Source organism: Symphalangus syndactylus, chromosome 2 (assembly GCF_028878055.3).
Source record: "Symphalangus syndactylus isolate Jambi chromosome 2, NHGRI_mSymSyn1-v2.1_pri, whole genome shotgun sequence".
NCBI lineage: Eukaryota > Metazoa > Chordata > Mammalia > Primates > Hylobatidae > Symphalangus > Symphalangus syndactylus.
Window position 1 is genome coordinate 87,129,970 of NC_072424.2, and position 20,573 is coordinate 87,150,542.

The window sequence follows — 20,573 nt, forward strand, 5'->3', positions numbered from 1 at the left end:
GAATAATGTGTGAGATAAGCAGATGTTTGATTCTGAAGCTGTAAACCTGGGGCCACGAGGCGAGTCACGTTTTCTTATGATAGAAGGGAAGCATGCTCTCAACTGGCATGGGCCTGGGTTGTAGACTCAGCTGCAGTTTTCGTAACAGTAGTGATCTGGGAGAATGGCCAGTCATCTCTAGTCATGGGCTGGGCCTCTACAGAAACTCCCAGGCTGGCGGCTCAGAGATGTGTGACTCCTGACCTGTGCATAAACAGTGGTGGGAAGGGAACTTTTTAAAGCAGGACTCCTAGGGAGAATTTCTGTTCATTGTTTTCTTTTTTGCTGTTAACTTCCTTTAAATTGTTAGATTCTTTTCATTATTAAAGGTTTTCCCCTGATTAAGTAAATACTGTTTTTATTTAAAAAATAGAAAGCATAGAAAAGTATTAAGAACAACATGAAAATCAACCATTAATATGCTTCAAAACAATATGGAGGTGGGGAGTGGATGGGATGAGGTAGCACTGGCCACAGGTTAATGGTTGTTGGGGCTGGGTGATAGGAACTTTTCTGTTTGATTTCTATATATTCAAAATTATCCATAAGTAGAACAGGTTTTTTTTTTATTATACTTTAGGTTTTAGGGTACATGTGCACAATGTGCAGGTTTGTTACATATGTATCCATGTGCCGTGTTGGTTTGCTGAACCCATTAACTCGTCATTTAGCATTAGGTATATCTCCTAATGCGGTCCCTCCCCCCTCCCCCCAACCCACAACAGTCTCAGGAGTGTGATGTTCCCCTTCCTGTGTCCATGAGTTCTCATTGTTCAATTCCCACCTATGAGTAAGAACATGTGGTGTTTGGTTTTTTGTCCTTGCGATAGTTTACTGAGAATGATGGTTTCCAGTTTCATCCATGTCCCTACAAAGGACATGAACTCATCATTTTTTATGGCTGCATAGTATTCCATGGTGTATATGTGCCACATTTTCTTCATCCAGTCTATTGTTGTTGAACATTTGGGTTGGTTCCAAGTCTTTGCTATTGTGAATAGTGCCGCAACAAACATACGTGTGCATGTGTCTTTATAGCAGCATGATTTATAGTCCTTTGGGTATATACCCAGTAATGGGATGGCTGGGTCAAATGGTATTTCTACTTCTAGATCCCTGAGGAATCGCCACACTGACTTCCACAATGGTTGAACTAGTTTACAGTCCCACCAATAGTGTAAAAGTGTTCCTATTTCTCCACATCCTCTCCAGCACCTGTTGTTTCCTGACTTTTTAATGATGGCCATTCTAACTGGTGTGAGATGGTATCTCATTGTGGTTTTGATTTGCATTTCTGTGATGGCCAGTGATGACGAGCATTTTTTCATGTGTTTTTTGGCTGCATAAATGTCTTCTTTTGAGAAGTGTCTGTTCATGTCCTTTGCCCACTTTTTGATGGGGTTGTTTGTTTTCTTCTTGTAAATTTGTTTGAGTTCATTGTAGATTCTGGATATTAGCCCTTTGTCAGATGAGTAGGTTGCAAAAATTTTCTCCCATTCTGTAGGTTGCCTGTTCACTCTGATGGTAGTTTCTTTTGCTGTGCAGAAGCTCTTTAGTTTAATTAGATCCCATTTGTCCATTTTGGCTTTTGTTGCCATTGCTTTTGGTGTTTTAGGCATGAAGTCCTTGCCCACGCCTATGTCCTGAATAGTATTGCCTAGGCTTTCTTCTAGGGTTTTTATGGTTTTAGGTCTAACATGTAAGTCTTTAATCCATCTTGAATTAATTTTTGTATAAGGTGTAAGGAAGGGATCCAGTTTCAGCTTTCTACATATGGCTAGCCAGTTTTCCCAGCACCATTTATTAAATAGGGAATCCTTTCCCCATTGCTTGTTTTTGTCAGGTTTGTCAAAGATCAGATAGTTGTAGATATGCGGCATTATTTCTGAAGGCTCTGTTCTGTTCCATTGATCTATGTCTCTGTTGTGGTACCAGTACCATGCTGTTTTGGTTACTGTAGCCTTGTAGTATAGTTTGAAGTCAGGTAGCATGATGCCTCCAGCTTTGTTCTTTTGGCTTAGGATTGACTTGGCAATGTGGGTTCTTTTTTGGTTCCATATGAACTTTAAAGTAGTTTTTTCCAATTCTGTGAAGAAAGTCATTGGTAGCTTGATGGGGATGGCATTGAATCTATAAATTACCTTGGGCAGTATGGCCATTTTCACGATATTGATTCTTCCAACCCATGAGCATGGAATGTTCTTCCATTTGTTTGTATCCTCTTTTATTTCATTGAGCAGTGGTTTGTAGTTCTCCTTGAAGAGGTCCTTCACATCCCTTGTAAGTTGGATTCCTAGGTATTTTATTCTCTTTGAAGCAGTTGTGAATGGGTGTTCACTCATGATTTGGCTCTCTGTTTGTCTGTGATTGGTGTACAAGAATGCTTGTGATTTTTGTACATTGATTTTGTATCCTGAGACTTTGCTGAAGTTGCTAATCAGCTTAAGGAGATTTTGGGCTGAGACCATGGGGTTTTCTAGATATACAATCATGTCATCTGCAAACAGGGACAATTTGACTTCCTCTTTTCCTAATTGAATACCCTTTATTTCCTTCTTCTGCCTGATTGCCCTGGCCAGAACTTCCAGCACTATGTTGAATAGGAGTGGTGAGAGAGGGCATCCCTGTCTTGTGCCAGTTTTCAAAGGGAATGCTTCCAGTTTTTGCCCATTCAGTATGATATTGGCTGTGGGTTTGTCATAGATAGTTCTTATCGTTTTGAGATACGTCCCATCAAGTTTTTTAAGTAAAATAGTAAAAATGGTCTTAAAAAATTAACCATATGGCTGGGTGTGGTGGCTCACGCCTGTAATCCCAGCACTTTGGGAGGCCAAGGTGGGCAGATCGCTTGAGCTCAGGAGTTCAAGACCAGCCTGGGCAACAAGGTGAAAGCCCATGTCTACTGAAAATGCAAAAATTAGCCGGGTGTGGTGGCACATGCCTGTAGTCCCAGCTACTCAGAAGGCTAAGGCATGAGAATCACTTGAACCCAGGAGATTGCAGTGAGGTTGCAGTGAGCTGAGATCATACCAGGCTGCACTCCAGCCTGGTGACAGTGTGAGACTCTCTAAAAAAATAAAATAAAATAAAATAGTAAAATAAAATAAAAAGTCAATCATAGTTCCACAACTAAGAGACAATTACAGTTCACATTTTATTTCCCTGGTATTTTCCCTCTGCATATGTGGGTTTATATCCATACTTTTAAGGGAAAATTGATATCACACTATACATTCACCATGTACAGATCTGCTATAAGGGCTGGAAACTTGTCATTTTCATACAGAGCCAAAAGTTTGATGTGCTCAAAGAAAACTTTAAGTTAGAAATGTTACTCTGGTTTTTATGAATTTTCTAGCAGTTGAGGGAATGGGTTCTTGTAAATACAGTTACTCCCAGTTTTCTTCCTGAAAACCATATGTAAAAAATATATATGGTCTTCAAATGGAAGGGTTTTTTGTTTTTTTTAGCTGTGCCTCTGTGGGCTGAGTGACCGTGACCACAAAATGGCTCATGGAGAACTGGTGGGTGTGCAACTGCTACTGGAAGATATTCTGAGTAGCTATCATGTGACCATGGAGGCCCCCCAAAGACAGCAAGCCACACTGGGCAAAAATACACAGGTATTCTTGGGGAATCATTTCCATATTGACCAGTACTGTATTGGACTGAAGGACCTCTCTGTTGGGGAGTTGGTCCGGGGAGTCATGTTTTCCCACAGCCTCTCTCAGTAGGTCCCAGGACTGTGCCAACACCACCTGGCAGCAACAGTGGAGCAGGGGTAGCCACTGCAAAGCATTTTCTAAGTTCCATGATTATGGTATATCCATCTATTTTAATTTTAAAAATACGACAAAAGTTGTGGGAGGTCTATTGAAACCAAATGAAACAAAAACACCAACTGGATGCTTTCTTTGTGAGTCATACATCTAGAAGTGGAGTTGGAAGGGCCAGAGGGGTCTGGTAGCCCCAGGTGGAAATCTCAGGCCTGGGCTCTTGTCCTCATCACTCAACTACTGGCCTATGGACTCCTGGGCAGGCACTGCCTCCTCTGGGTTTATCACTCTCAAGCTCTAAGGTGCAAGAGCCACTAGCCCTCCTAGTATCACGACTTTAAACAATTTTGCATGTATCCAGGAACTAGGCAGAGACAATGTTTGGATGCCAGACAAACTAGCTGGTGCCCCTACTTGAAGAGCTTTTCTGTCCGAGCCAAACTTTCTGAGCAATGCCTAAACCCAACATCTCCATTTTCTTACCTTCCTGACACTCCTTGAAGCACTGCGGTCTGTCTTCCCAATCTTGCTACTGAAACCTCTCTCATCAAGAGATGGTCCTTGTCACTAAGTCCCCTGGGTACTTTCAGTCACCTTCCTACCTAACCCCTTGGCAGCATTTGACACAGAGTCCTTCTCAAAGCCTCTCTGCCCTTGGCTTCTACAGCATGAGTCTCTCCTAGCTTTCCTCCAACATCGCTGAGCCCTCCTTCTCAGACCCTTCTGTAGGGTCCTCTACCTCTGCCAACCCTAAAATTTTTTTATAATCTATCCCACCACTGCTACCAGGGCCACATTTTGACTTCCACAGGCCCTAACACTTTTACCTTTGTGGGCTCTTCCCTCCTCCATGAAAAACCATTAAAAGTTATATTTTAACATTGTGCTAGTACAAAGAAAAATATATTAATATCATATATTAAAGCATTTTATTTAGCCTAAAAGGTCTTTTTTTCTGATTAAAAAAAAATAAAGCATTTTGTGGTCCCTAGGCACTGTGCCTCCTCTGCCTAAGCTGTTAAGTCAGCCCTGAATACTATTAATACCACTACTATTATTGCCTAGAAGTTGAGGTTTGTTCAGATTGCTTTTTATGTATTCATTTATTTAGTCCTCACAATAATTCCATGAGATAGGTTGTTTCATTGTTCTCATTTTATAGATAAGAATACTAAGGTTTAAAAAGGTTAAGTAACATGGCCAAAGTCACATGGTTAATGAGGAAAGAAGCTCAGATTCCAACCCAACGGTCTGGCCCTAGAGCTCCCTCATCCTCTTCTCTACTAGGTTGCTCCATTCCTCACCCTCTCCCTAGGAAAACCCATCCACTTTTGTAACTTTGATGACATTCACATGCAATGATCCAAATCTATATGTCTAGCCCAAATATGAATCCTATCAGACTCACATGTTCAATTGCCTGCTGGATATCTCCACTTATTCCATCTCAGAGACAGCGTTTCTCAAGCTAAGGTCATCTTACTCCCTAAATCTTGACCCTGTCTGTCAGTTTACCACTACCTGCCCAGTTGGCCAAGCCAAAAACTCTGGGCACCATCTTTGACTTCTGTCCCACACCCCACAACCAGTCACCAAGTTTTACTATCAATTATTTTAATATCTTTCAAGTTTGTCTTCTTTCTCTGTTCCCCCACAGTACCCACTTCTATGAGTCCAAACCATCATCATCCCTGATCACTAGACTATGATCTTGACCTCCAATTGGATTCAATACACATACTCTCACCTCCTTCCAATCCATTCACCAGGGTAATATTTTTAAATGCAAGCCTGATTATATCATTTCCTTCACTATAACTCTTCAATGGATTCCAGATGCCCTGAGAAGAGTCCAAATGCTTTCATCAGCCCCTCGTGACTTGACTCCTGCCAATATTTCTACCCTTAATGTTTTTCGATTTGTCAAATGCACCATGCTCTCTTCGGTACTTCTCCCAAACTGGTCCCTGTAGTGGAAAACTTCCCTCTCCTTCCTCTTTCTGCTTCATCACCTGATTAACTCTTACTTATCCTTCAGATTTCCACTTCCAAACCACTCTCTTTAGGAAGCTTTTTCTGATAATCCACCCTTACTCCGATGCTTCTCTGTGCCAATTAGAGTGCTTCTGGTGCAAGTAACAGGTTGTTCCATTAGCTATAACTTAAATTAGGGAAGCATATTAATCCTCCATAATAAGAAGTCTAGAAGGAGGCAGTTCAGGTTGGTGTAGCCCCTTGACAGTGACTTCAAGGACTCAAGCTCTGCCATTTAGGTGTGTTGGCAAACATCTCCCTCCTGTTTGTATGATAAAAACAGGAACAAAAAAGCTTTCTCCTTGGAGATCTATCTTTTTATCAAGGAGGGGAATATTTTCTAGAAGCCCCCCCGTTAGATTTTCCTTGTGTCTTTTTACCTAAACTGAGTCACAAGTCCACTTGGGGCCAATTAGTGGAAAAAGAAGTGGTTTTGTATGTGCCATCTACATTCCACAACATAATTAGATCTTCACCCAGTGTGATCATTTGCAAAGCTGAGTATAGACCAAATTGTGCCAAGATAAAAAAACATGCTGGGCCCTCAGGTCCTTCTGTTTGCCATTTTTTGGCCCTATCTGTGATGGATTACCATCTTTTCCTGACATTCCCCACCATCCTCCACCTTGTTATTTATCTTGGCTCCTGTTCCTTCTCTTGTCTGTTAAATTAAAGCACGTAGGTAGAAAAGACTTCTCATCATATGAACATATTAACAAACAAGTTTGCTTTAAAATTATTATTTATTTTAATTAACTTTATTTCATGTGTTTTTATTTAGGAGTATTTAGCTATTCATAGACAATAAGAAGCAGTAGAATTTATACTGCCCTGAGAGTCAGGACTCCTGAGTTCCTACCCCAGTTATGCGGCAAGTTTTTTGATCTCACTAGGCCTCAGTCTCCAAAGCTCCAAAGTAAAGGTGATGAATTGGCTCAGGGCTTTTAAAATTGTGGTCCAAGGAGCCCTGGGGTTCCTCAAAGACACCTTGGGGCTTCTTGAGCTGGGGAGCGGGGGCAGCAATTACATGGCCTCCAGGCTGTCCCCTTCATGTCACCATGCTTGGCCTTGGTCTGTTGAATATTTGGGCCAGTGTGTAAGAATTCATTTGATGAAAGAGCTCTGAGGATAAAATAAAATCTGGAAATCTATACACTAGCTGATTGTTGGGGAGGCAGGCTACAAGACTGAGGAGTTACCAGCAGTCTACAGGAACTCACTCTCTCCTGGGTTTTGCTTATCAATTCTTCCTTGGACAATTTGACCAATGCTCTTCCTGGCAGGCAGGCTTTTCCTTAGATATGTTAATACCACTGCTCTAGGTTGCAATTATACCAGGTTGTTCTTCCTGTTTCTAGCCAGGAAACTTGAGTGTCTCGGGTACTGTCACCTAAATGCTCTCTAAGGCTCTTTTTATCATAACATCATGGGATTTGCCGTCCTGGTCTGCCAAGAAGAGCTCCTTTTTCTGTGACTGAGACACTGTGGACAGGCAGTGGGCCTGAATCTGGTCCTCATTTTGTTCCTCACTCTGGGTGACCCTGGCCCTCAGACCACTGGCTGCAGGACAGCAGGACAAACAAGGACCCGAATACCTTGTTTCCTCCACATCCTCCAGGGCTCATAGCAGCCCCTCCACAATTATTTACTTAAGGAAAGCACTAATGAATAAATGAAGAAATCATAATTTTAAAGTAATCTTTCTTATTGAATGATAAATTCTAATTAAGAGAAATGTTTCCTGTTTAACTTCTAAAAGATGAGAAGAAACAGGAGGTAGGATAAACTTAAGTTTCCATTTCTTTACCCATAAGATGGGTAAAATCATCAGTGGAAGGTTACTTCATGGCTCCACCGTGATGGGAATTTTAATCTCAGGTGTATTGAAGAGCACTTTCCAGAATGCAGAGGGAAAACACAAAAGGCTCAGTTTTTCAAAGGCAGATAAAATGTTAGTATGCAAGTAAGAGAGTTTTCAAAATAAATGGTTCCAGACCCAAGCAGAAAGCTGCAGTTGAGGCATTCCTATCCTTTCCATAAACTGTTCATGAAGGATGGTCAACCTCTCTCAACTCTACATGTGCTGTGGGCCTGTAAACCATTCCTCCTGGGGAAAAAGTTAATTCTCCAAAGACTTTGTTTTGCACAAGCTGCATGTAAAAGGTTAGCCTGTGTTGGTCCATGATCAGTAAAGAAGGATTTCCGTAATGTTTTCAGCCAGATTGGTCCAAAGTGCCAGGATTCAGAAGTCAGTACTGAAGCAGCCCAAAGACCTCCGAGCTGCTGGAGGGCCCGTGTGATGCGGTGATGTCCTTTGCTTTGCTGAGATCATTTCTGATACTGTGGAAGCAGCTGGAAGTGCTAAAGGAGCACTGGGGCCAACTCAAGCTGCAAGGCCAGGATATCAACTGTGTCTCTCTCCACAAACGGTTTTCAGAGCTCTATGAGTGAGTGCTGCTGAGGATGAAATTCACGGCCATGACTAGAACCTGGGGGATGGCAGATTCCTGCCCCTTAATCTGAGGGCGAGATTTGGTCCATGAATCCTAATATGAACCATTAGACCCATAGACTGAGTCTCTCAGAGCTTGCGGCATTGCAGCCAGAGATATACAGATGGCACGTGTGGCACAGGTCTGGGGAATGGGAGGCATTCTAGCAGCTGCAGGCCCTGGCTCGAACGACATAGCTGGCTGGGAAGGTGTGTTGCTTCTGCCACGTGTCTGTTAACAAACAAACATTTACTAAGCACCCCCATACACCCTGAGCCTTACCAAGCTTAAGAAAGTTTGCTTTAGGCCAGGCGTGGTGGCTCCCAGCTGTAATTCCAGCACTTTGGGTGGCTGAGGCGGGTGGATTACCTGAGGTCAGAAGTTTGAGACCAGCCTAGCCAACATGGTGAAACCCTGTCTCTACTAAAGATACAAAAAATTGGCCAGGTATGATGGTGGGTACCTGTAATCCCAGCTACTCGGGAGGCTGAGGCAGGAGAATGGCTTGAACCCAGGAGGCAGAGGTTGCAGTGAGCTGAGATCGCACCATTGCACTACAGCCTGGGCAACAAGAGTGAAACTCGCTCTCAAAAAAACAAAAAGAAACAACAACAACAACAACAAAAAGTTCACTTTGGTATAGCCAGATTGTTTATCTTGTGAAATTATTATAGTCAGTGTCCCTGTTAACTAGGGGAGGTGAAGACTTGTCAATATTTTGAAGAATGAGGACTGAGATCATATGCACCCAATAGGAAAAAGCCTCATGATTTCATGTGGCTAAGGAATGATAACTGTGGTGAATTTAGATGTTGATATATCTGTGAATGGGTTAGGATACTGATGATAGGAAAGAGAAAATGAACGAAAATGATTATCAGAGAATCGAAATGAGAAAAAATATGTTTGCTAATTTCTGTCTTTCTTCTTTAATAGAACTGACATTCTTTACCCCAGCATGAAAGCTATAGCCAGGCAGATGGGGAAAGAAGATGAATTTGAAGGATTTATAGTAAATAATCAGTCTGTTCTTCCCCCCAGTGGAGCCTCAGAAATTGAAATAAAAACTCACCAGGTATGCAGGATATATTTTAAATTTGCCTTTGAAAACGTCCTTTATGGCATTAGCATGTAAAACTACAGGCATACCAAAATGGTATTTTTTCTAAGAAGCTAAGTGTAAATTGCAGGGTTGTAAATCATTGAATGGGCTGGAGGGAGGGCAGGACTAAGTATTTAAAGGCATGTGGTGCTTCAATGAAGCAAATTACTACCCTTAATGTCCCTGTTCTATAAGTCTGGAATTTTATCATTTTGATTTTCCTCAAATTGATGTGTACCTTCATAAGAATGATCATAGAAAACATAACCATTATCTTAAGCATAAAATTTAGCACGCAAGTATCCACATGGAAATGAAATATTTGTAAAATCTCCCTGTAACTGTTTTTCTGAGAATAAGAAAATGCCCATTCGGTATGTGTAAGATGATCTGTGTGGAGAAGTTGTTTCCCGATTCCTTGTTCAGCTTGATCCTGGGACTTAGGCGCTCTGTGGCTGGGCTTATTGTACCAGGCAAGCAAAGCCTCAGCTGTTTGGTTGTCAATGCAGAGATGCTCATCCACTGAGCAACAAGGAGAAGTAAGCCCCTGTCAGGCCCCAGTGCCAAGCTCACTGCTTACCCTTCTGAGCCCTATTCCTTTCCAACACCTAGGGGCCTTCAACAGGGAGAAACCTATGCTCTGCAAGCGTAATGAATTGAGTGAGGGCTCACAGTTTTTGGAAGACTTTACTGTTGGTCCTACATGGAGTTTTAAATCTTGTGAAATCTTCCTTGGTATCTAAATCAAGTTTTATACCTGAGGGCTTCTGTTTTTTTTTTTTGTTGTTCTTTTTTTTTTTGAGACGGAGTCTTGCTCTGTTGCCCAGGCTAGGGTGCAGTGGCACGATCTTGGCTCACTGCAACCTCCACCTCTCAGGTTCAAGCAATTCTCCTGCCTCAGTCTCCCGAGTAGCTGGGATTACAGGTGCCTAGCTAATTTTTTTATTTTTAGTAGAGATGGGGTTTCATCATCTTGGCTAGGCTGGTCTCGAACTCCTGACCTCGTGATCCACCCACCTCGGCCTCCCAAAGTGTTGAGATTACAGGCGTGAGCCATCGCGCCCAGCTGAGAGCTTCTTTTGTAATGAGAACTCACAGAATCCTAGCCACATTTAGAGACCCCAAAAGACATGAGGTCACCCCAGGGATTAGACACTTTGCAATTTAGCAAAACTTGGTTAAAAAAAAAAAAAAGGATTGTATGTTATCAATGAGGATGTGAGCCAGGAAGAAAAGGTGTTGGTCTCCAGGGAGGTACATCTGTGCCCCCAGAAGCACTAGGGAGACCTAGAAGGGAAGTGTTTCTTCTTTCCTGGGAGAGTAGCTGAGGGGCAGGCCCTAGCCCAAAGCCCTTCTGCAGGAATGTGACATGGGACCCAAAATGTAATCTGAATGTAGAGAGTGACCCTCAACCTGTGCTTACTCTAGCTTCAAAAACTTCTGGAAAATTGTGAAATGCATATGATCCAAGAGGTACTAAGAAAAGTTAACAGAGAGATGACACTGGTTTTATTTGAAAAGTCCAAGGAGAAGTGTTCTCTCCCTACAGGTAAAGTACATTTATTTTGTTACTTCACAAAATAATGTTTATTGGTTTTTCCTAATTACAAAAGCAATTCATGTATCGACATTTGTTGTAAAAACAAGCAAAAACCAAAACATCGGTGCGATGCCCAGAAAATGATATAAAAATGATCTTTTACCCTTGACCCTGTGCAATGAAAGGGCAAGCCTCTCCCCAGCTGGGCGTCTCTAAATGCCACCAGAGAGCTGAGTGTGGCTGAGCTCTAGTTATAGAACCTGCAACAAGACACAAAGCACTTTGGTATATTTCTTTTCCTGTACAAAGTCTTTTTTAAACAAATGGAAACATAGTTTCACTTCAGTTTCAACTCTACTGATTAACTCATAACTGAAATAAAGTTGAAATGAAGGGAAACCTAAAGCCTTTATTATTTGTAACATATATAAGTTATAATATGTCAAATTTGCATATTTAGGGTATGAAGGCAATCAGAATGGTTTCCTTCCATCTGAGGTCCAAACCTGGGGCCACTTCATGGGCACGTGACACAGGATGCAGAGGGGCACTTAGGGTTTCATGTTCTGTGGTCACCATCCTGAAACTTTTAATGGTTTAACTTTGAATTTGTTCAAAGTTACAATTCTAGGTACCTAAAGTGGGCAGGAGGCTTACCCTTCCTGAGCTACCCATTGAACACATGGTGTTGCTGCCAGCCTGGGACCCCTGAGATGCTGCTGGGTACACACGTCTGACCTTGACCCTCCCCGTACCCAGAAGGGAGGGGGACCTTGGCACAGGGAGGGTCAAGGTCAGGCGTGTGTACCCAGCAGCATCTCAGGGGTCTTAGGCTGGCAGCACTGCCATGTGTTCAATGGGTAGCTCAGTGAGGGCAAGCCTCCTGCCCACCTTAGGTACCTAGAGTCTCCCAGGACAGAGGTTGCAGTACTCTTGGGGGTTGCCTTTCCACGGTGGATTGGGGTAGTGGGAAGGGGAGATGCCTGACTCAACTTCTCATCCCCAGGCAGGGCCCGGTGCCTCAGTCTGGTAGCTGGTGGGTCATGCATATTCATGCACTGAGACACAGGCAGGTCCACTGGGTGCTTATGGGGGTCTCACTTCCCCTGCACATATCCCCATGACCAAGACAGCGCAACGTTAAAGGCAAATTAAAAACACCGTGACAGGTCAAGAGAAAGACTGCAGAAGAAAGGGAAAATGTTTATCTTTTAATATCTGTGTGACACTTTTTCCTCCTTTTTGAACAAGAGGTCCTACATTTTTATTTTGCACCAGGCCCCTGCATTATGTAGCTAGTCCTGTCTGAACTATAATATCTATTCCTAACTTTGAATATTCTGTAGGAAATTCATAACCTTTGAGCTAGGGAGGAGTTGTCTGACTACGAACTTAAATTAGGTTTTGCTTTTGAGACAAAGTCCACAGACATTGTAGTGTTAATTAATAACCTCTGTCCTCACCTAAGACATAGTCATTTTATTAGTGCTTCGAGTAACTGAATTCTGTAAACAGGGTGCTGTGCAATGAAAGTGTGAGCCTCTCCCCAGCTGGGCGTCTCTAATGCCACCAGAGAGCTGAGTGTGGTTGAGCTCTAGTTACAGAACATTCAACAAGACACAAAGCGCCTGTTGTTTGTGCTGTGTTTGCTGCATCCAGGCAGCTCCCTTCCGAGTCCTTGGAGAAAATCCACAAGCCTGCAGCAGGTGCAACCATCTGCACATGTTGGGGCCATGGTTCCTACCAGACACCCGGGGTGAGGGGCTGTGGGGAAGCATCTTTGCTTTGTGGTTGTGCTGCCTTGCGCAGGGTGCCTGTCAGCTGTGCTGCAAAGGGCCTTCAATGCAGTGGGGGGCAGGCAGAGGGGAGGGGTAGAGTTATTTTTAACAGTGGCTAGGTTGATATTACCAAGACTCACTTTGGCTGGAGTGTGCTGGCCAGTTCTAAACTCTTGTTTGATGCTATACTTATAAGACTTTTAAACTCCATGCCAATATCAAATGGGAAGGGTTGTTGTTTCTGGTTCTATTTTGTTTTGTTCTTTGGTCTGTCAGGCATGACTCAGTGTGGAGACCTGGATCTCCACCTCTACTGAGTTCTCCTAATTCAAGCGATTGAGTCCTCACTGTGTGCCAAGGTGCTTTGGTATACATTTCTTCAGTGTCATCTTCCTGAGACCTCTGTGGGTTTGGTGCCTTCAAAGAAGGCAATAACATATTGGAATCCCCACCTACCTACTGTTTATCTTGGCAGCAAGAAGTAGCCATAGTGGACAGGGCTTCCACACAAGGGCCGCCTCTTCATGCAGAGATCACCCTTTGTGGTCAAGGTTAGCTTGGGGCTGGAGGTTTTTCCAGAGGAAGTTAGGAATGGAGAGTATTGAGAACCAGAGGGACAGTAAAAGCCCTTATCCTTTTCCTCAGGGTCTTCTCCTTCCCTGTGGGCTGACTGACTCTGGTGTTTACATTTACATCTGCCAAAAAGAAACCCTGAGCCAGGTATGGTGGCTCACTCCTGGAGCCGAGAGGCACTCTGGGAGGCCGAGGCAGGCGGATCACTTGAGCTCAGGAATTTGAGACCAGCCTGAGCAACATGGTAAAACCCCAACTCTACAAAAAATGGAAAAAAATTAGCTGGGTATGGCAGTGCACACCTGTAGTCCCAGCTGCTCAGGATGCTGAGGTGGGAGGATTGCTTGAGCCTGGGATGTTGAGGCTGCAGTGAGCCAAGATCGTGCCACTGCACTCCAGCCTGAGTGACAGAGTGAGACTCTGTATCAAAAAAAAAAAAAAAAAAAAGGAATCCTGGAATACTTCTCTCCCTCTCCCTCCTTCCTTCCCCCTCACCTTGTCTTGGAGCTTGATCATACAGCTTCTGAATGAGTTTCCAGTTTGTCATTGAGCCTCTGAGGATGTGGCATCCAGACCTGGCCCTCATACTAGGTCTCAGTGGCTGAACTAGTAGTCCCCTGAAAACTATCTAAAGTGGATCCAGACATCTTTGTTCAGCCCCGGGGCTTATCTTAGCAGAGATGGCCCCATTGGTTCACAAAGATTCTGCCATCCCTCATCTTTGATGTTTTGGCATTGCAGTGATTTTTAATTGATTTTCTAATTTTCTCTGAGCAGTTATAAGGCCAACAGTGTCCAAAGTGGAATGCATATATCCCAGGGGTGTGGGAAGAAAATATTAAAACTTCTAAATAGATTAGAGCCATATGTAAGGAGTCACATGCCACACTCTACACTGAGGTGTCCTGAAGTGACCATGGGCAGGCAATCCACAAGTAACAAGAAAATAGTAGAGGTGACACTGCTAATCCTAGTGCATGTTTATCCTCAGCCACATTATGAGGTCATAAAACATAATCTAATCATATCTGATAAGAAGAGAGACAATACATTTTTCTCTCTTTTTTTTTTTTTAGAGATACAATCTCACGCTGCCACCCAGGCTGGAGTTCAGTGGTGCCACCATAGCTCACTGCAGCCTTGAACTCCTGGGCTCAAATGATCCTCCTACCTCAGCCTTCCAAGTAGCTAGAATCACCGGTGCACACCACCATGCCCAACTAATTTTTAAAAATTTTTTGTAGAGCCATCCTCTTGCTATGTTGCCCAGGCTGGTCTTGAACTTTTCAAGTGATCTTCCCACCTCTGCCTCCCAACGTGCTGAGATTATAGGTGTAAGCCACCTGCCTACCAGACAAAAAAAATTGTAAAAGGTCAAGGAAACTATTGGGAATGCGGATTGAGATCCATTCTCATTGTTGATGAATCCTCCCCTAAGTATATCATGCTTTGTGATATTCGCTATGGGTAGTATTGTAGTTATAAATACATATAAATAAAATAAAATATAAAAATATAATAATATAGGATAATAAATATAATCAAAATATAAGTGTACATATATTAAAGGTGAGAGATGAACAAACGTTTTGCTTCAAGAGACAGTTCTTACAAGAGCGTCGTGTCAGCCAGCACTTCCCCAGCAGTGCCATGGAACACAAGTTCCTCAAGATACTACAGCCGCAGTTCTCCCAGCCCTTCTTCGCTAACAGGCTTCTGGGTTACCTGACGCTTTCCGTTCTCCTGGTAACATGAGCCAGCAAAGTGCTCACTAATCACAGTCTTTGGGTTGCATGTGTTTTACCTAGCATCGGTGATCATTGTTTGCTCCAAACCTGTTTGTGCCAGTTTTAACTGTCATTGTATTGAGATAATTTAATTAAAAACTATGTAAACCAGTGTAATAGGAATACAAAAAGAAAGAGATCTGTTGATTCTAGAAAAACTAAATTGAAATTGATCATCTGTAGCACATCTAGTCAGTGGAACATTAAGCATTTAAAAGAAATGAGCTGTCAAGCCATGAAAAGACATGGAAGAAGCTTAAATGCATATTACTAAGTGAAAGAAGCCAATGTGAAAAGGCAACATATTTTATGATTCCAAATATGACATTCTGGAAAAGGCGAAACTATGGAGAGAGTAAAAAGATCAGTGCCTGCCACCGTTTAGGAGGTTAGGAAGGAGGAATAGGCAGAGCACAGAGGATTTTGGGGCAGTGAACCTATTCTGTATGATACTAACATAGTGTATCCATGTCATCATATGTTATCCAAGCCCATAGGATGTAGGACACTAACAGTAAACCATAATGCAAACTATAGGCTTTGCATGATAATGACATGTCATTGTAGGTTCATTGACGGTAACAAATGCACCCTCTGGGGCAGGACGTTGATGGTGGAGAATGTGTGTGAGGACTGGGAGCTTATGGGCACTCTCAATACATTCCCCTCCATTCTGCTATGAACCTGAAATTGCTCTAAAAAAATTAAATGTATTTGAAAAAGAAAATAAAGTAAAACGCCTGGGCATGGTGGCTCACGCCTGTAATCCCAGCACTTTGTCTTGGCCAACATGGCGAAACCCTGTCTCTACTCAAAATACAAAAATTAGCCAGGCGTGATGGCAGGCAGCTGTAATCCCAGCTACTCAAGAGGCTGAGGCAGTGAGCTGAGACTGCGCCATTGTGCTCCAGCCTGGGCAACAAGAGCGAAACTCTGTCTCAAAAAAAAAAAAAGAAAAGAAAAGAAAAAAAAGAAAAATTAAAATAAAAATTATGTTGAAAGGATTTGGAAAACCTGAATAAAAGGCTAGTTGTGTAGAAAAAAGAAAAATTATCAAATCGGTTATGAGACAGATAGCTGAAAAGACTAGGTAAAATTGTGAAATTGTGCAAAATGATGTGTTTGGATTTTCAGGTCTTTAAGTTTTCTCTAAAATCAAACAAACAAAAGTAGAAACTATAGACCAAGATTTATAGAAGAAAGATGGTGCAGAACTTCAGTCAGTGGGTACTTACAAAGAAAAGGCCTAGGCCCTATGTTAGATGACTGGCAGATGTTTGTAAATTTACGTAGTTTTAAGTTAAATAAAATGTTTTAGATAGTACATGTTATTTGTAAAGCATTCTCTGCTTTAACTGACTTTTTTTTTTTTTTTTTTTTTTAACTAACCAACTAACTCTTAGTCTTGATTGCATTGGATAGGAGGATTTCTACCATGTTTTTCAGGGTCGGTGGAGAAGGGTTTTGTTCATTTGTCTTTTGTTCAAAATAAGTTTGGGAAACTCAGGGTAAATAATACTAAACAGTTTCCTCTACTCTAGAGCCTTTACTATCCAACTGTGCACTGTGTATCTCCAAAGGAGAGACAATATGCAATGTTTTTTTTAAATTTTATTTACTTCTTTATTTATTTGACCATAGAAACTTTTTCTCTCCTTGGAAACATTTATTATCAACACGAAGAATTAGTGTTCCAGGGAGCAGTTTGAAAATCACAAGAGTATAAGATGCATACATACTCTGCAATAAGGCTTTCAACCTACCCACTTATTGGGGTGCCCCAGCTGGTTGGGAGAACAGCCTTGATTGGCAGTTGTATGTCTTCAAGTTTCAGTTCTGCCTTGGTTTGGGACCCAGGAACCACTGAGGCACCAAAAGCTAGTGGTTGTGTTAGGGAAGTGGATGTCCTTCCTAGAGGGAGGAGGCTGGGGGGTGGTGTGCAGAGAAGGAGAGAGGGGAAGTGGTTTGGCTAACAGGAAGTCAAAGTTTCCTCTAGTCAAATGACCTGGAACAGAGTGAGAGGAGAAAATGGAGTCCTAACTTAACCCCCAGTGTGCTGTCTCCTTCCTACTTCCATGTTTCTGTCAAAAACTGCTGCTTCCTCTTAAAGAAGCCATGACCAAACACACACAAAATGAGACCCATTTGGAGACAGCCAACTCCCCTTTGCCAGGAATTGTTTCTTTTGGATGGATTCTGCTTTTCCTGGCTCCCTGACTCCTGCCTGCAGATGCAAATGCATGTCTGAACCTGAATTCACGAGCAAGGAGAGAGTGTGGCCCAGCGCTCTGTTAAGTTTTCCCTTCAGCTGAGTGCAGAGCTAAACCCCAAACCAGCTCACTGGACATCTGCCAGGTGAGGGTCCCCATACTAGAAGTGTGCAACAGATGTGGTCCCTCACCAGGCTTATCTGTGAGCTGGAGACCCGCCACAACAGTACCCTGGAAAAGATATCCAACTTCTCATGTGAAATACACATGAGCCCTGTCTTGTCATAGCTTAGACATTTAAAAAGCCTTAAACATCTTAAGAAGTGTGAATTGCTGGGCACATTAACTCTTGGATTTTCCATTTCAGCTGTACTGGGACAGTGGTGATGTGTCTTCTGGCCTTTATTTCCTAAAGGAAAAGCAAAAACAGATTTATATGTTTATTATGGAAAGTAGTCAATTGTTGAAGAAACATAGAATCCCATTTTCAAAACCAGGACTTGGCAGTAAATAGCACAAGTACAAATACCAAAGGCTCTGGCTCTGTTGTGCCCACATTTCTGGGGGGACTGTGCTAGGTGTTTTGTCTTGGGAGCACTGAGCCTCCTGTCAGTAAATTGAGTGTGCAGGTAGGAAGTCTCATCTGAAATTAGAAACAGCTGGGGCGGGAGCAGGCTGGCAGGTGTCCCTGCTGATGACCAGCACCCCCCATTAACAGAAAATGGAGCGAGGTGGAGCCTGGCTCCTAAGTCCAACTCCATAGATCGCTTCCCTTCAGTATTCCCCTGGGACCACCACGAGGAGGTAGGCACTATCCAGCCAGTTCTTACCAATATAATTAACATGCACATGTGCTTTTGCTCTTCCATGTGGATGGAAGTCAAGCAGTGTTGACATTCTCACATCGTTCCACCACTGTCATGTTATTTTTAAGTATCTTATTTTTAACAGATAATATATGCACATGGTTCCAAATTCAAAATGATGAAAAATATACATTTAGAGTCTTGTTGTCACCATGAACCCCCTTGCACCCTAGTCTGCCACCTGTATGTAACCACTTTCATTAGTTTTCTGTATGTCCTTTCAGTGCTGCTTTGTGCATATATTCATTCTTTCATTCAATAACTATTCAATAAATATTTACATTCTTTCATTACAGGAACTATTCCATGTCCTAGGCTACTATATTTTAGGAAATACTTTAGGAATATATTCTCCCTTTCATTGAGTTTATAGTCTAGGAAGGGGCAGACAACAAGCGATAACATAAGAAAAGAGAAAATAATGGAGTAAGGAAGGGTGGTGTTGCGGAGGTTTGGAGGGGGCCCATTGCAATTTTAAATAGGGTTATTAGGGTAGACCTCACTGAGTGAGTGATGTTTTGAGCAAAAGTTTGAAATAAGGTGAGGAATTGAGCTATGAGGGTATCTAAGTGAAGAGCATTCCAGAAAAGGAACAAGCCCTATGCAGAGCATGCCTACTATATTCAAAGAATAGCAAGGACCTAAGTGTGGCTGGAGTGGAGACCGCGAGGGAGAGAAAGTAGTAAGCGTTGAAGTCAGAGAGGGAGGGGAGGGGGGCAGACCATGCAAGGCCTTTTGAGGCTTTTTTGTTTGTTCCAAGTGCAGTGGGGACCAAGTCTCAGATTTTGAGCGTCATGATCTGGCTTATATTTTGACAGAATCTCTCTGGCTAAGGTGTGGAGAATAGGCTGTGAAGGAAGAAAGGGTGAAAGTAGAAAGAAGCTGGTGTGGAGGTTATTGCAATAACTGAAGAAAGGAGTGATGGTGGCTCAAAGTTGGGAGCAGTGGAAATAGTGAGTGGTCAGACTCTGGGCTTATTGTGAAGTAGGCACTAATGGGTTGAGTATTGTTAGGTGTGTGAGAAAGAAGAACCAATTATGACTCCAGCGTTTTCAGTTGGGAAGATAGAATTTCTAACAGCTGAGAGGAAAACTGTGAAGCAAGTTAGGGAAGGAAGATTGGGAATTTGATTATGCACAAATTAAGTTTTAAATGCCTTTTAGACATCCAAGAAGACATGCCAAGTGAGTATTGGATCTAAATTTGGGAGTTGTCAGGATATGAATGGTATTTAGCTGTGAGACGAGATGAAAACGCCAAGGGAGTGAATATATATAGAAGTGAGGAGGTGGACCACGGCTGAGCCCTGGGACACTCTAATGTTAACAGCTGGGGGTGGTGGGGGAGGAGAAATAGCAAAAGACATCTAGAAGGAATATAAAGAACAAACGTTGAGTTAGGAAAACTAGGGCACCGCAGTGTCCCAATGCCTAGTGAAGGAGATTTCTCAAGCAGGAGGAAGCGACAAATTGTGTGAAATGCTGCTGGTATTTGAGTAAAACCACTGGCTTTAGCCACATGAAGATCACTGGTGTTCGTGACAAAATCAGTTTCAGTGCAGTGGTGGAGGTGAAAACCAGGTAAGTGGGGTTAAGAGAGAATTTGTAAGACGTCAAAGGCAGTTTAAGTATAGACTTCTCTTTCTGGGAGTTTTGCTACAAAAGGGTACAAAGAAATGAGGCAATAGCTGATGGGTGAAGTGGGGTCAAGAGAAAGGTTTTTATGAGATGGGAGAAATAACGTGTACTATTGTGAGTGATCCAGGAAAGAGGGGAGAAACGATGATAGAGAAGAAAGGGGAGTTTCTGGGGTAGTAATCCTAGTAGGCTTGAGGGGATATCCTCCTCCTTTATTATCATTGTAGTTATCTCTCTTATAAAATGTGGCATTTTATGGCCACTGTTCTGCACCTTGCCTTTTTCATTTAACAATCTGTGCTTGTTTTCATAACAGTATATGGAGAATTTTTCTTTTTTTTACGGCTGCATACTATTTCACTGGAAGGATATGCCATAGTTTTAAGTACGCCCTGAAGGGTGGACACTTGTGTGCTTCCAAGCTTTTGCTGCTATAACCAATGTTCCTCTGAATAACTCTGGTTATTTTTTTTTTAATTTTTATATTTTTTCAATTTTATTTATCTTTTTCATTGCAGAGACAAGTGAACATTTATTTTTGTGCCTTTCTTCCTATGTGTATTTCAAGTCTTTTTCAAAACAAGGCCCCAGGAATCTCTAGATTCAATTATGTCCCTGGGCTTGGCCGAGTGCTGCAGGAGTCTTAGGGAGCCTTGTACAGAGGCTAGAGTTACTCATTTACCAACATTAAACCCTGGGATAGACAATGCAGCAAAGAAGGACGCCTTCCTCCATGGAA

The 20,573-nt window shown here is 42.5% G+C and overlaps 1 protein-coding gene across 1 annotated transcript in view; it reads left to right on the forward strand.

The window, feature by feature from the left end:
* The first annotated feature begins 473 nt into the window (after positions 1–473).
* The window catches only part of LOC129462251 (coiled-coil domain-containing protein 162-like), a 48,892-nt gene continuing 28,792 nt past the window's right edge, over positions 474–20,573 (forward strand). The window contains 5 exon segments of the mRNA XM_055242088.2: positions 474–479; positions 3,510–3,662; positions 8,067–8,296; positions 9,278–9,416; positions 10,872–10,992. Coding sequence (XP_055098063.2) covers positions 474–479; positions 3,510–3,662; positions 8,067–8,296; positions 9,278–9,416; positions 10,872–10,992 — 649 coding nt within the window.